We start from the raw sequence: 15,900 nt of genomic DNA, 5'->3' as shown, positions 1-15,900 counted from the left end.
TGCTTTCTACACTAAGGAACGCTGCAAGCTCCTTACCGCCTATACTTTCGGGTTACTGTTACAGCTGTATTTCCAAGCCATTTGGCTCACAACGATATCATTGTGCTTTGAGATTCTTGCAAACGTGGTATTTGATTACTTATTACTTGTGTTTACAATGCTAAAGATCCTAACGCTAACGTAAGATGATGCACAGCTTGCAACAAGGACAACCAGTAAAAAACAAATGAACTAGCAGAAGAACATTACAGTCACTGATCCTTGAAATATTTAAACAAATTATTATGGAAATTTTTAAATTATCCTAATTAAATACATAATTTTAAAAATTAGAACATGCATCACACTAAATCAAAATGAAAATGATGGAAGTAGAAATTTAATTTAAAATTCAATAGTCTAGCTCATTTGCTCCTCACAGCATACGGTAGCACATAACTAGTTTTGAACATTTTTCTGTTCCTAATCTATTACGGAGTTTCGAATAAATTAGTCCAAAACATGGAAAACATCCGTTCTATTCAAGCATGTGGGGAGAGTAGTTACAGACCATGTCAACCGTCATCTATGAAAAGGTACCCCGACATAGAGTCGAGTTAACATGTCTTATATACTAGTGAATTGTAGTTGTAATTTTGTAGTGGTAGATACGCTACAGTACTCCCCCACCAGAATTATATCTGTGATAGAATTCGATGAATGGATGCCACTAGTTGATTCATTGCTGTTTTTTGTGCGAAGCCGGGAGAGCTGTATTAAGATCACCGTATTTTTTGAGTGCTGAATGTGAGAGGTGTATTAACTTCACGGTCGTAGTCGCTCCTGTGTTGCCGTTAGCAGTCGAGTGTATGCAAGCCAACGTTGTGTGTGATCGAGATGAGACTGAGTAGCAACAGCGTGAGGAGGTGGATAATGATGCAGTCACAAGTAGAAAGTCAACTGTTCAATGTGGACCATCCAACGAAGTAGGCGTTACTGCCGATGTAGGCGTATTCAGATCAAAGTGGGCGTTACTGCCAAGGTAGGCGTGTTCACATCACGTCCGAAGGTCACCAATGTGGGGAGAGTAGTTACAGACCATGTCAACCGTCATCTATGAAAAGGTACCCCGACATAGAGTCGAGTTAACATGTCTTATATACTAGTGAATTGTAGTTGTAATTTTGTAGTGGTAGATACGCTACAAGCAGAACTGGCAGGGCATGACAAAAGTTGCATGGCTAATTCTACAAATTCAGAAGCTGGACCGGACTTAAAAGATTCACATTTGCTTATAGCCTAGTTACTTCCATGTTACTGGATCCATATTTTTCACACTTGGTAAAAAATAAGAAGATGGAAATGGTGATGCTTCACTTTCAGATGATATTACGAATGGTAAACAATTAACCCACAGTTTTTTTTTCCAGCCCAAATACGAGCACCTTCACTTTGTGTATCTGACAAACCTTCTCCCTTATACATTGCATGTAACATATAGGTAGAGCCTGACAAAGGTAGGGGCATGCGGCGCAGCCTCTCCGAACCGCGACATCAAGGGGGGGCCCCAATTCGACTAGAAAGTTTATTTTACGCTACTTTAATTAATAATTTTTTTAAAACAAAATATCAGTTCAGTGTAAAATTAGCTTCTTCATTAATCTATCGTATGAGCACAGAAAATCTAAATTTCGTAAATCCATGGCTTTCCAGGACATAATTCAGCAATTCCAGCCTGTATTTTTACATATCGCAAAATGTGATATGTTTACAAAAATACAGGCTCCTGATTGGCTTAATTGAGTAATCGTAATTGTTAATCACAACTGCTCAACTGCTGTTGAATTTTTGCAGCACTGAGAAATCAAAACAATAAATTATGAGTTGTATTTTCTCAAAAAATGTGAAATATTCTTTTTATTAATTAATTTCATTTGCAAGACTATGAAAATCTCCCGCATCCCTTCCCAAAGAGTCCCGCAGTGGACTGATCGTTAAGACAGGGTTCTCATCAGATCACCGAAGTCAAGCATCACTGGCTGCGGTCAGTGTGCAGGTGGGTGACCCACTTGGATCAGTCTGCGTAGGGACCGAGGGTGTGCGGTATTGGTCCTCGTTAAACTGTGCTACCGTAAAGTGCTCGACTTCGCGTGCAGGTCGTTGGGCTACCGAAGCGGGGGTGCTATCCCCTCTGCAGAGGATCAAAATTGTGATGGCATGTCTTCGGATCGTCCTCAGGGATGTTTCCCAGACCGTTGCCAATAGCCCATTGTGAAGCTCTAGTGCGACGTAAATCAACAACAACAGCAACCCTTCCCAAATATCGAATGATACCGCACAGTGATGACTGCAACCGTATCTTAACTGATCACGTGACTTCACGATCTTTGTTTACAATCAATCGTATAGCGCGCTTTCAAATGTAAGTAAAATGTAATGTGTTTTCGTGTTGAGCTTCTAGTAAACTTGGTAAGTTTCGGCTAAACTATGTTATTCTTTATTTGAAAAAACTTGAGATTTTTATAGGTGGTGAGTAAGTTCTGTTTACAGATATTGTTTATTATGATACATACTATACATAATTCTTGACTATTTTGTTTAGCCCATAATAAATTAGCTTGACTGTGATGCCAGATTTATAAATAGGTCAGAATAATTTAAATATTTTTTGTTACAAGATGAAATTGCTTTGTTTTTTGATTAATAACTTCTGGGCGGCAGAGCTGAACCATAAACATTTTGCTGACATTTTTAGGTATACACGTTATTTTTTTTAATTCTTATATCTATTAAAAGCAGAATTAATTCATTTTTTATGTGTATCTCCACAAGCTTATTAAACTATTTTAATTAGGTTTTGATGATATTTGTGTTCTGTGGGAGGGTGTGCTTTTTCCTTAAAAATAGTGTTTGTTTTGGAAATTAGAAGTGGTTGTTTATTTCTTACGTATGCACATAGTTGGCTTAATTATTATCGTTTAGTTTATAGGGAATAATTTATTTTGATTAAATTCTTAATTATACTGTATTAAAGCTACAATAAAAAATGGAGCGGTCTTACATGTCTGGGAGCCAGAAAAGGAAACATAAAAAGGCTCGAGAACTTCAAGCTAAAAAGGCTAAAGGGAGCATCTTAAAATTCTTTCCTGCACGTATAGAAGAATTGGAAGTCTCTCCTGCATCACAAATGCAACCGTTACCCAATTTGCAAGATGTTGGTGATAAAAAGCCCCATGAACGCGAAGAACTGGAGTGTGCTTCTGTAGATGAAATGCCCCAAAATAACAAACAGGAAGTACCAATCAATGATCCGGCTGCCGATTATGAAGTGCTCCAAGAACAAGAATGTTTTACCGCAAATGTTTTATCACCTGAAAAGGACATTCTGCGAAAAGTGCCGCTTGATGATCCGGCTAAATGGCACACTATCACTGATGATATGATCGATCATTTTCTTTGAAAGCCACCTCCACAAAATATGGATCTGGTAAAAAACACTGTGAAAATATTCAATGGAGGCAAACGTCTTTTAACCAAAACTAATTTTTTTAAAATTAAAAAAAATGGTGAAAAATTGGCAAGAGAATGGCTGGTATTATCAGCATCAGAAAAGAAATTATTTTTCTGGGTTTGCAAATTATTTGTAAATACAACAACTATCCTTTCAACATCTGGCTTCGATGATTGGAAGCATGTTGTCTTTCGACTTACAGAGCATGAAAATTCTTTTATGCAGTGGGAATCAATTTTAAAGTTTACCCAGAGACTTAAAACTGAAAAAAGAATTGATTCTGCAATAATCAAGCAATATCAAAGTGAAGTACATTACTGGGGTTCAGTATTACAAAGAATTGTTGAAACAGTTAAATTTTTATCATCAAGAGGTATGGCTCTTTTTGGGGAAAATGAAATGTTCGGTTCAACTCATAATGGGAACTTTTTGGGTTGCCTTGAATTGATAGCCCAGTTTGATCCATTTCTTGCGAAGCATATCAAAAAAGCTGGTAATCAAGGAATTGGCAATGTTAATCATTTATCATCAACAATTGTGAATGAATTTGTTGAATTAATGGGTGAAAAAGTCTTGAATGTTGTTATTACAGAAGTTATAGATTCCAAGTATTTTTTAATTATAGTCGATTCTACTCCAGATGTTACCCATATGGACCAGTTAACTTTAATTTTGCGATATCTTGGTCCTGATTATGAACCTGTTGAAAGGTTTATAAATTTTATACAAATTTTTGGTCACAATGCAGAAAGTTTAACCAATGTTATATTGCAAGTTTTGGAAGATTTAGGTCTTGACGTAAAATATTGCAGGGGCCACAGTTATGACAATGCCTCCAACATGGCAGAGAAATATTCAGGTGTTCAAGCAAGAATTAAAAATATTAATTCTACTGTGGAATACGTACCATGTTCTGCTCATTCTTTGAATTTGGTTGGAATAAATGCTGTAGAATCCTGTATTAGAGTTTTCTGTTTCAACATACCGATGGCAGATTATGATTGATAATTTTAAAGGAAGTAAGCAAAAACTGACCTTAAAAAATTGTTCATGTACACGATGGTGTGCTACTAAGGCATTGCGTCAAAACTACGCTTCAGTTTTAAAATCTTTGAGTTATTTGGGAGACTATCAAGACCAAACTTCTTCCACTAGAAATGAAGTTAAAGCTCTTTTTAAAAAATTACTTAAGATTGAAAATGCACTAAATACAGTTATGTGGGATAGCATTTTACAAAGATCACATCAAGCTAGTGAAGTTCTGCAAAATTCTAATGTTCAATTAGAGATAGTATCGCCATTAATTGACTCTTTAATAAGTTTCGTGCAGTCAGTTCGAAATGAATTTGACAAATATGAAGATGAAGCATTGCGAATTTTGCCAGAAAACAGTATGTATGAGGCAAAAAGAAAAAAAATTACACCTCAAATGAATACATTATTAACTGTGGCTACAAGTTATGTGACACATTGATTATAAACTTAACAAACTGCAAAATTCCATATGAAAAATTACAAAATAGATTTTCATGTTTGCTAAACACAGGATCAAATTTCCAAATAACCAAAGCAGAGGAATTAGTAAGGCACTATCCTTCTGATTTAGATGAGGAGTTCCCTGATGAACTGCAACATTTTCATTGTTTTCCAGTAGATAAGCGGGCAACTGCATTAGATATGATAAAAATGTTAAAAAAATTTAATTTATCTTCATCATTTTCTAATGTTGAGACTGCACTTCAAATTTTTTTATCATTACAATTTCAAATTGCACTGACCAAAGATCCTTTTCATTGCTGAAAAGATTAAAATCTCCCATAAGGTCATACATTCTTCAAAGAAAATTGTCTCAACTTTCTATGTTATGTTTAAATTCGGATATAACAAAAAATATTGATTATAATGATATAATTGATAATTTTGCTGAAAGTAAAATTAGAAAAAAACCATTGAAAAAGAAATAGACATAATATTGACTTATCATGCAAAATTGTCTCTGTCTCATAACAATATTGTATGTAATTGTAAAATTACAGTTATATTATGGTACAATTTATAATCTCCCTCTTTTACACTGAATTCCTAGTTATGTAATTTTTTCTTCATTTATTGAAAGAATAATAAATCTTGGTTTAAAACTGAGTAAGTATAATAAACATATTAAAACTTTGTTGATTTAAAAATAAACATCATCATTCAAGGTCAATATAAATGTTATAATTTTCAGTTTTTTTTACATAGTAATGGCTGGTTGACCGACCATTTAAAGCTAAGCACATATGGCGCTAGGGGGGCCCCGAGATGTTTTTGCCTCGGGCCCCAATTAGGCTAAGTCAGACCCTGCATATAGGCCAAAAAATGGAAGGGCTTAAGTATTTCCTTCATTCTCTTCTGAATTACAGAAATAGGTGGTTGCAATGAAACGTCCTTTATTAGAGACAGCCATATTGAACATGCATCAGCAAGCGAACAAGTATCTTTTTGTGAGGTTTCTAGACCAATAGCAACTGGCTGAAGCATCGAGAACAGATCCTTGCATTGCTTAAACAAATTGTAGTCATCTACAAATGTCAGCATCAACTTTCTCTTCATATTTTTCTGCAATCTGTATGTAAAATGATCTATTCTTTAAAAAAGTATTAATGCATGTAAGTTGACTGTTCCACCTTGTGTCTCCAGTAATTGAGGTTTTAAAGATTCAGGGAATTCTTAAAGCAAACCTGCTGGAAAGTGGCAATTTCTGAAGTACTTTTGAATCTTTACGACTTGTTTCATTATTGTCTCTGGAGTAAGAGCTTGTCCAACTAAATTCAACCAGTGAGCTGAACACCCATACAACAGTAACTCATTTCCATTATCTGCCAAAAGTTCTCTTGTCTTTTCCATTATCTGTAACAACTGCTTTGACATCACAGGAATATTTATCTTTAGCTTTCTCAATTGCATTTTTTGTATCTGCATTTTTTGTAGTTGCACCAGCCTCAATGGCATACAGAAAGTAAACCTTTCCTTCACTATGAATACAGGTTGCTATAACTCAGTGGTCCCAACCTTTTGAGGACCATCGCTCCCCTCTTGGGGTTGGCTGACACATATCGCCCCTTTCTCTTTTAGCTCAAAAAACCATTCATTGTTGCTTGTGAGCAACCGAACACTGAAAATATGCTATGTTATTTGATTTTAATTTAAATTGTAATGCAAATAAGGAGGCACATTTATCCTGTCATTTTTATTAATTAAAAATTTTATTCCTGCCATATTTTTTTTTCCAAAAAGAAATGATATTTAGAACGGAATAATCAAAGCAAAAGTACATTTTTTAAAATTCATAGTTTAATGTAATCAAGAAAAAGTTAAAACGTTAACAACTAAATTTTGAGAAAAAAAAATGAAGAGGGAGAAAGTACATTTTTACCACTTCAATGACTGTCCTGTGCTTGGTGTATTTCAAGTTAAAGCTTGAATGTCAGGTTTTATGCTCGTCAAATGTCCAACCTATCCCTTTGCTTTGTGAGCAGCTGGAAGACAGAACTAAATCCTCTCTCCACTAAATATGTTGACGGGAACGAGAAGCGACTCAGTTTGTTTCCACAATTGTGGATAAGTGTCTATAAGCTTTACCCAAGCTAACTCGTAACCGTATTTTTTAAAGACGACTTTAGCCTCACAGTCATACTTCAAATCTAAAATCTCACTTTACAAAGAGGAAGTGAGCTTATCCACAACTTCAAAAGAGAAAGGATCGAAAATCCAATCCGAAATTTCTAATTTCATTAAATCTTTAAATCTTGATTCCATAACTGATCAAGGTGATCAGTAAAAATTAAGATTTTATTTTCGAGAATCTCGATATCTGCCATCGAACACTTTTTAAGAGTTGGAAATTGCATTAGCTCTTTGCGACCAATATTTGACTTGTAGATATCAAACTTGGCTATGAATGAAGATATGATTCCCTTAACCTTGATTATGTTCATTTCATTTCCTTGAAGTTTTACGTTCCTTCCTTCATTTGCGTTTCCTTCATTTTTTCAAAACTATGAGTGAGGTACGCAGTTTCAACTTGCGTTGCTTCAAACTCTCACTTAAAACAGGATCTGTGGTGTCGAGAAACTCAGTAACCGAATCCAGCAATTCGAAGAAACGGCTCAGTTTCCTTTTGAAAGCCATCTCACAGCTGTATGTAGGAGCAGGAATTCGAAATCTTCATCATTTTCATGGCAAAGTTCTCGAAACAAACGGTTATTAGGAGAATTAGCTTTTATTTTATTGGTGCCAGAAATAACCAATTTTTCGCAGCCCAAGGTTGACGATGAATGACATAATGAATGGTGAGATAACTTCCGGTACTTCTTTTTTAAGGTGACCCAGAAACCCAGTATGACAACCAGACATGGTTGGAGCACCATCTGTTGCACAAGCACTTACGTTTGTGAGGGGAATTTCTTTTACCTCAAAATAATCTTTGACCAATTTAAAAAACGACGATCCTTTTGTATCTGTGTTCAAAGTTCTTGTAAACAACATTTCCTCGTTAATCTCCTTACTCTCATTTATGAATCTCACGTAAGCTAAAACAGCTTTGTTATCTATCGCAGTTGATTCATCAATCTGCAACTCAAATTTACCTTCTTTCAGAAATTTGATGAGTTTTGATTCAACGTCGGCGGCCATCTCATCAATACGCCTGGAAACAGTATTATTGCTCAGAGGAACAGAGTGACTTATCAGATTTCCGCCTGCGCTACCAAAACGTATGACAAAAACGATCCTGCACTTGAATTTTTTTTAATTTTTAACAATCATAATTCTTTGTCTACACCAGAACCATAGGTTTCACATATATTTTCAATTTCAATCTCAAATAGTTTTATTATTAATATTATAAGCAATTTTTATCTTTTCAGAACTTGTCGCCCCTGATCGCCCCCCTAAGGATTATCGCCCCGATGACAAGCTCTATTGCCCCCCTTTGGGGCGATCGTCCCCAGGTTGGGAACCACTGCTATAACTGAATCATTGTGAATGTTGCTCCAGCCATCTTCTACTAATGTAACTTTTTTCCCCTTCAGTTTCTCTTTAGTTGTTTCTACAATCTCTGTTGAAACTTCATCCAGCAACGAATTAGATAATGCTTTTCTGGTAGGGGGAAAATATCCAGGTCGTAGTGCAGATATCATATTTTGGAATGTTGGGTGTTCCACAACATTGAAAGGAATGCTGTTAGCATAAAAAAAATTTTGCAACTAGGGTGCCCAATTTATGTGCTGCATCTGTACTTGTTCTTAAAAAAAAGGTTAGGCTTTACTTTCTTGCTTGGCATTTCAAGTTCAGTTTCATCTACATTAACCTCATCATCTGCACAACTCAAAGTAGTTGATTCTTTATTTTTCAAACACTGAGCAATATGGGTTTTCATTCAGTCTAGACGATTTGCTCTAACATTTCCACAATATTTGCATTTTGCATAATGTTTTCCATCAATTTCAATTTTATGGAAATGTTGCCACACTAAATCTGTAGGTCTGCCACCATAAATCATGCTTTCTTTTTAAAAAAATTTTTTTTATTGGTGAAATAGAAAAAAAATTAAGACCAGCAGAACCTAATTTGTGTAACTGAAAAATAGAATTTAACTCTAATGAATACAGAGATAAACCACACAGGAGATACTGGTTGAAAGTAAAGAGAGACCTCTGAAAAAAGAATACAAAAGAACTGGTTTTCCGATAACAGGTCCACCCCCATTTTGAGTGAAGGGGAGATGGGGATTAGAAGTATAAAGAAGATCTGTATTCCAGGAATACAAAAGCAACACCCTGGGGACATTTTCTACTCCACCAAACAAAGTATGTTGAAAGCAGTTCGCTAATCCCCCTCCCCCCAGTTTACTTTAGAAGAGCTAAAAATAGACAAAAATTCCCTGATTGTGAATGTTGCATGTGCCCAACCTGTTTAAAAAAATTTTCATTAAAGAATGTCTAATTTTTAGTATGATCTATACTATACATTAAATTTGGTTATAAATAAATTTCTTAATAATATTAAATGCAGATTTTAATTAACACATGAAAATGAATACATAATATTACAAAAGATGTGAGTTTTCAAAAGTACAAGATTTTGGTTACTATTCAAAATATAAGTTTTTCTTCAAAATTTTAAATGTATTTTTTCTAGAACATATTTAGAAACACTATCCTTTATAAAAAATATATAAATTTTATGTATTAATTAAATTTCACATATGAATATAGGTTTTTGACGTGATGGTTTAAACCGTTAAAAACTGTCTCATGCCAAAAACCTGCCAACCCTGTTCTATTACCATCGAACTAAACAATTTGTTCATTTCGTCTATACCACTTTCATCATTGTGTTTAGATGCTTGTCTTGTAATAATTTTTTTAATATTCCTGTTCTCTGGTTAATAATTTATCAATTAGGTATTTCTTGATTTCTAAAATTGGAGTATTTATATATTTCTTTAGTAATACGTGTGGATCATATACTACAAAAGTAATTACTGATATAACGTGGTTATTTCAGTAATTACTTTTGTAGAATATGATCATAATATAAAAAATAAGTAGTATTAAAATTAATATGATATTCATTATCTGTTACTAGGATCTAGCTTTTTCACGGCAGAGGAAATGGAAAATGGTGAGAAAAAAGTTCGGTCGTCCCCATATGCGTGCGCATCAGAACCTGCGACCAAAATAATGAAGAAGTACAAAGAGGAATATACGAATCCAACTGCTGTCTCTATTGAGATTTCTGAGGTAAAAATGTTTTAACATAAACCCACTGAAGTGGGAATAGGGAGCAATGATAAAGTGAAAATTGCACACTAACCATCGCAAAAGAGTTCCTTAGTGGTAAAAAATTTACATGCGGTTGAAAACTTTAATTAAAAAAAAAATGGTACAGGGTGTCTACCAGTGCTATAATTCCTATAAAAGTACTGTAATTTTGCATTTTAATTTAATAAATAAGTCATATAAACTATTTCATTTCGTAAATTTAATTAATTTCATTTTAAACACATTTCACTATTTTAAAACAACTTCTTTCTACAGTAAAGCCTCAAACATCTTGTGCACATAAAGCTGCTACAAATCATCGATAAGGAAATGGAAGATAGGGGAAAAAAGTGATCTTAAAAATGCAAATACCTTAATGTGAAAGTGATTTTAAGACCAGGCTGTTGTAAACCTGGCCGATATGCTGCCACCAAATTATAATCTTTAAAGTTGCGGGGTTTGGGTTCGAATACAGATATGCTGACTTTCAAGTTTGTAGCGTGAAAATGACTGAGTCTTCAACGAAATGGTTTTAATATCCAAACAAAAAGACGACTTCAGGTTAAACATTCAACTTTGTATATTTAATAAACAACGAGAAACTTGGTAATGACTAATGATACAAGAATATTGAAATAATTTAGTTACTGGTATGTTACATAAAGATTTAACAATACATCTGCTCTGAACGAAATCTCAATTTGTTCTGCTCTTGCAGCAACTAAAAACTATTAAACTCTACATTTCTGACGTCATATCTTTTAATGATATCCGCATACGTTTAGAATGCCAATCAACATTAATTGGACTCCCGGAAACAAATTCATGTTGCTAAGTACAGATTATCAAAGGTTAACTAATTACTGCTTAAAATAGAAGGTACTTCACCCCAGTGCATTGATATCAGGAAGTAAAGTTTGGGAACCTTAACTAACAATTTCCACAAGGCGCAATATTTTTCTCAATTTCGTAACAATAAAACAAGCTAGTTTACTTTCATGCTTTTGTTGTCATGCTATGGGCTTTACTTTATGCAAAAACGTTTCAATTTACTCATAAATTTAGGTAAGTCATATATTTTTGTAAGAAAAAGTTGTATAAATTCTATAAAAATACTATAATTTGAGAAAATAAATTCAGTAGTCACCCTGGTATTAACATGTCATTATTTCTATGCTGCAGATGCCTTCAGCTGACGAATTGGATAAGATATTCATCCTTACAGGCTCATCTAATTACTCTGAAGTTTTGAAATCGTATGCCTTTGTGGACAAAACATTACACATTAGAAGCATAGTCCAAGATAAGGGTCCAATTCTGTTTTCGGGTCCCTTTCGCTGTGGAAAATCAACTAATATCAACATGATCAACTATTTTCTGGCAATAGAAGTTGACAGTGAAGGAAACAAAGTTGAGAATGTGTTAAAGAATGCAGATGGAAAGTGGGTTGAGAAGGAAATTCAAACTGAAAAATTCCAACACTTCAAGAACCTGAACATATTTAAATGTCAACATGAAACCAAACACACTGATGACGAATGCTTGAAAGGAGAATGTTTACATAGAAATTTTTTCTACGAAAACTGCGGGCAACATCCTGTCATTTTCATAAGTTTTAAAAATGTCTCATATCATAGTAATAAATTAGAAAAATCACTGAATGAGTCTATTCGAGATACGTTTCTGCGACATCCCTATCTTGGAGAAGATGCTCAAAGTCGTTTACCTCCGTCCTTCAGGAAATTTTTTTCTCTTAGTACTGATTTATTTTCATCCTCAGAATTTTTATCCTTAAAATTTTTGGCAGTGTGCTTCAAAATACAATTTCAGAAAAAATCCTTTGTGTTGGTAGACGAATATGATGCTCCATTCACGTGTATGCTACGCGATAGCACAGTTGATGAGAAGCAGGTGCAGTCTATCATAAATAGTATTGGATGTGTGATTGGCTCAGTTCTGAAAGATAATCCCAACATCTCTGGTAGTGTGGTCAATGCCTCGATGGAAATGAAGGGAACTCTATCATGCCATGCTAACAATGTGATGGCCTGTACCTTTTTGGAGGATCCTATCTATAAAGATTACCTTGGATTTACAGCAACAGAAGGGGAAGAGTTGCTCAAAAAACCTTTATTTCAGAAGTTAGATAAGGTGGACCTTCAGGAATTTTACGACGGTTATAAAGTGTTAAACTTCAATATAAAAATATACAACACTTATTCAATTGTGATGTACCTGAATCAATGGATTAGACACATGAAGATGAAGCATAAAGAAAAGGAAAATCCAAAAAATGATGACTGCAAACCAAAGAAGTACTGGGTTGACCGAGGCATTAACCTGAGTAAAGTCTTGAGGACTAACAAATTATTAGAAATGGCTGTGGTCCTTTGTGGTAGTGGAACTGCAACAGTTCAAGCCATAGAAAACAAGATGACAATTTGTCATTTATTGAGCCTCAGAAAACTACTCTGTGAACCTGATGATGTTGTTCTGAATGACGAGTTGGTTGCATTATTTTTCCATTTCTTGAAAAATCGTGGTTACTTGTGCATTACAGAGGAGACTGCGAATACAATCACTTTGTCTGTACCAAACAAGGAAATTCAAATTTCTTTAATTAGAGATATATTTTATTCAGGATTGTGTGCAAAACTATATCGTCTGGATCATAAAAACTACATCAATGCATTAAAGAAGCTTGACATGGATGCTGAATCTACATTTCAAGATTTTGCAAACTCAATTGTGAGCATGTTTCTACAAAAATCGTGGGCTAAAACACATGATGAACTCAAAGGCATCATGTTTGCTTTTGCATTCAAGTATGATATGTTTAGCAAAGTAGAAAGTGAATGCTATGTAGTACCTGAAAGACGATTTCAAGCTGATCTTGTCATTATTAAAAAAGATGGAATTGGCATAACTGTGGAGATAGCATCTGGTAATGATAGTGAAGAAGAGGCTTTGCAAAAAATTTTTGATAAGCAATATTTTAAAGCTCTTCCTGATAGCATTGAACAAAAAATTTACATTGGCTTGCAGTTCAATTATTCCAATGGTAGCGCAAATATCTGTTCTAAAGTAACTTCTGGAAAAACTCCTAACTCGGAGATCACAGCAGCGAAATTCAATGAGTTCAAGATTATTCATTGCAGTGCACTGCAAAATGACTAGAAAACAAAAGTATGAGAAGTGTAGGGAAAATAAGGAAAAAAAGTTTTTTTGTTTAATCTTTTAAACTGACTTTAAACTTTTAAAAGAAATTAATAGTCTAAATTATTTTGTAAAGTTTTTTTGGAATTTATATCTTTCCTTAAATTATAAAGCAAAGTTTGACACATGTGTTACTTCAAATTTCTCATCATTCTTTTTGTTTCTTTAGTAAAAATATTTTGATAAGATGAAGCCAAAAAATCCTTATTGTTAAAAGAAAATTTATGCACTTCAAAGAGGGTAAACACTATCCGATGACCAAGTAAAGTCACAAGTATCAGATATTTAAGAAAAGTAAAAGGGAAAAACAAGTTTGATCTCTGCTTAACCTTTTCTTTTTGAGGATTTGAAAAACGATGCCATTATCTAAGGTTATGCTTCTATCTGACACATTGAAATATAGCCCTATTTCATGAGTTCATCAGGAAAGATCATGTTCCTCAAGACTATTATACTTTGAAGAGTTTTTTTTTTCTATCCATGTTGTAGTTTGTAAATGTTTTTTATATGACTCTGAAAGATGCTTATGATTTATAATTTATATAAAAAAAAATTCTTTCCTGTGATTTATACTTAAATTCTTTTCGAGGATTTGAAAACTATGTCATTATCTGAGATTATGCTTTCATCTAATATGTTGAAATATTGCTCTGTTTTTTAGAGTTGATAAGGATTCTTGATAAGGAAGATCATGTTCTTTAAGACTTAATTATATTTCCTTCAAAAAGTTTTCAAAAGAGTTTTTTTTTTATCTATATTGTAGTTTGTAAATGTACATATGACTCTGGAAAATGCTTAAGATTTATACTGAAGTTCTTTCAGAGGATTTTAAAACGATGCCATTATCTGAAATAATGTTTTCATCTAACATGTTGAAATACTGCTCTTTTTTTAGAGTTCATAAGGAAATATCATGTTCTTTAAGAGACTAAATTGTATTTTCTTTAAAAAGTTCTCAAAAAGAGTTTTTTTATATCTATGTTGTAGTTTGTAAATAGTTTATATGACTAGAAGATGCTTATGATTTATAATTTATTTGAAAATATCTTGCTTGTCATTCATACTTACTCTTTTCGAGGATTTGAAAACTATGCCATTATCTGAGATTATGTTTTCATCTAACACATTGAAATATTGCCCTGTTTTTTAAAGTTCATAAGGAAAGATCATGTTCTTAAAGACTAAATTATATTTTCTTTAAAAAGTTTTCAAAAAAAAGTTTTTTTTATCTATGTTGTAGTTAGTAAATGTTTTATATGATTCTGATAGATGCTTATGATTTATAAATTATGCAAAAAATTCTTGTCATTTATACTTAAATTCTTTTCGAGGATTTGAAAACTATGCAATTATCTGAGATTATCTTTTCATCTAACACGTTGAAATATTGCCCTGTTTTTTAGAGTTCATAAGGAAAGATCTCGTTCTTTAAGAATAATTGTATTTTCTTTGAAGAGATTTCAAGATAAGTATTTTTTTTTTTTATCTATGTAGCAGTTTGTAAATATTTGACATGATTGACAAAGCAACTGAAACGAATATGTTTTGTTACTTTCAGTTGCTTTGTTACTAAAAAGAACATTTGCTTAGGTTTTTATTCTACATTTTTTGTGAATTAGCAAAACAAGGCTATTTCCTGACATTATGCTTCCAATTACATTGGAGTTGCTCTATTACATTACAAAACTAATTACTGAATTCAAAAATTTTTTATTCCATTGTTCGAATAAACTTAAAAAGCGACAAAAACTTAATGGTTCTGGGATATGTCTGGGGATAAATTAAAGTAATAAAAGGTATTTTTATACAGCTTGAAAATTTCATGTTTTTAGGTGTTAAGCTTTTTTGCAGCGAAACAAATTGTCACAGAAACATTCAAAACTGTAGTGGTTGTTCCGGCTTGTACAATCTTTTAATAAATAAATTTTTCTGTACAAACTAATGCACTTTTTTTTATTAATTAGATGATTGACCGAAAGACATATTGACTCATTCTCCCATTCACTAATTTGCCAACTTACTGATTTACTAATTCAGAAATAATCTGATATGCTTGCTTCCTTTCAATAATTCACTTCACACAATAATTCACATTCAATTACTTGATCATCTACTTATTCACTCGAATTCAGATTCAGTTTAATTATAATTAAAATTACATTCAGTTGATTTAGGTTAATTAATTATTATCATAATATTCATACAATTCTTTATTCTCAGTATATATTGTCATACACGACTAAAAGGAATTTTTTATTTATTCCCATATTTCTGTAAAGCTTTTCTATCTTGATTCTCTTAAAGAAAGCAATAGAATTAGTTAATAAGTTACTGCCTTAAAAAAATGGATTTTTTAGAGCATCTCTTAACGATGTTAGTAAAGCAAGA

The 15,900-nt window shown here is 33.1% G+C and overlaps 2 protein-coding genes across 6 annotated transcripts; both read left to right on the top strand.

Annotated features, from left to right (window-relative positions):
• The first annotated feature begins 2,264 nt into the window (after positions 1-2,264).
• Positions 2,265-15,454, top strand: LOC107446016 (uncharacterized). Of its 5 annotated transcripts, XR_015434686.1 has the most exons (4): positions 2,275-2,448; positions 10,121-10,275; positions 11,479-14,239; positions 14,511-15,454. XR_015434686.1 is itself a non-coding variant. In XM_087165896.1 (3 exons), the coding sequence occupies exons 2-3, from the start codon at positions 10,147-10,149 to the stop codon at positions 13,471-13,473; spliced, it is 2,124 nt and encodes a 707-aa protein (XP_087022022.1). In that variant the 5' UTR covers positions 2,265-2,401; positions 10,121-10,146; the 3' UTR covers positions 13,474-15,454. The 5 variants fall into 5 exon arrangements, 4 of the variants coding, with proteins under 4 accessions (XP_087022022.1, XP_087022020.1, XP_087022021.1 ...); XM_087165896.1 differs by having other exon boundaries at positions 2,265-2,401; positions 11,479-15,454; XM_087165894.1 differs by having other exon boundaries at positions 11,479-15,454.
• LOC122270079 (zinc finger MYM-type protein 1-like) lies at positions 3,458-4,495 on the top strand. The gene has a single exon (XM_043046113.2). It carries the CDS (start codon positions 3,458-3,460, stop codon positions 4,493-4,495), a length of 1,038 nt encoding a protein of 345 aa, XP_042902047.2.
• Positions 15,455-15,900: the final 446 nt, after the last annotated feature.

This window comes from Parasteatoda tepidariorum, chromosome 6 (genome assembly GCF_982258835.1).
Source record: "Parasteatoda tepidariorum strain Cologne lab strain chromosome 6, Ptep-v5.0, whole genome shotgun sequence".
In the NCBI taxonomy this organism is placed as follows: domain Eukaryota; kingdom Metazoa; phylum Arthropoda; class Arachnida; order Araneae; family Theridiidae; genus Parasteatoda; species Parasteatoda tepidariorum.
Note: the sequence above shows the minus strand (reverse complement) of the source record. Positions and strands in the feature narration are given on the sequence as shown.

Bases quoted from the DNA above. Each gene is read 5' to 3' on its own strand.
- LOC107446016 (XM_087165896.1), top strand. From the start codon at position 10,147: ATGGAAAATGGTGAGAAAAAAGTTCGGTCGTCCCCATATGCGTGCGCA. The intron at 10,276-11,478 runs GTAAAAATGTTT...TCTATGCTGCAG, and splicing joins TCTCTATTGAGATTTCTGAG to ATGCCTTCAGCTGACGAATT.
- LOC122270079 (XM_043046113.2), top strand. From the start codon at position 3,458: ATGGATCTGGTAAAAAACACTGTGAAAATATTCAATGGAGGCAAACGT.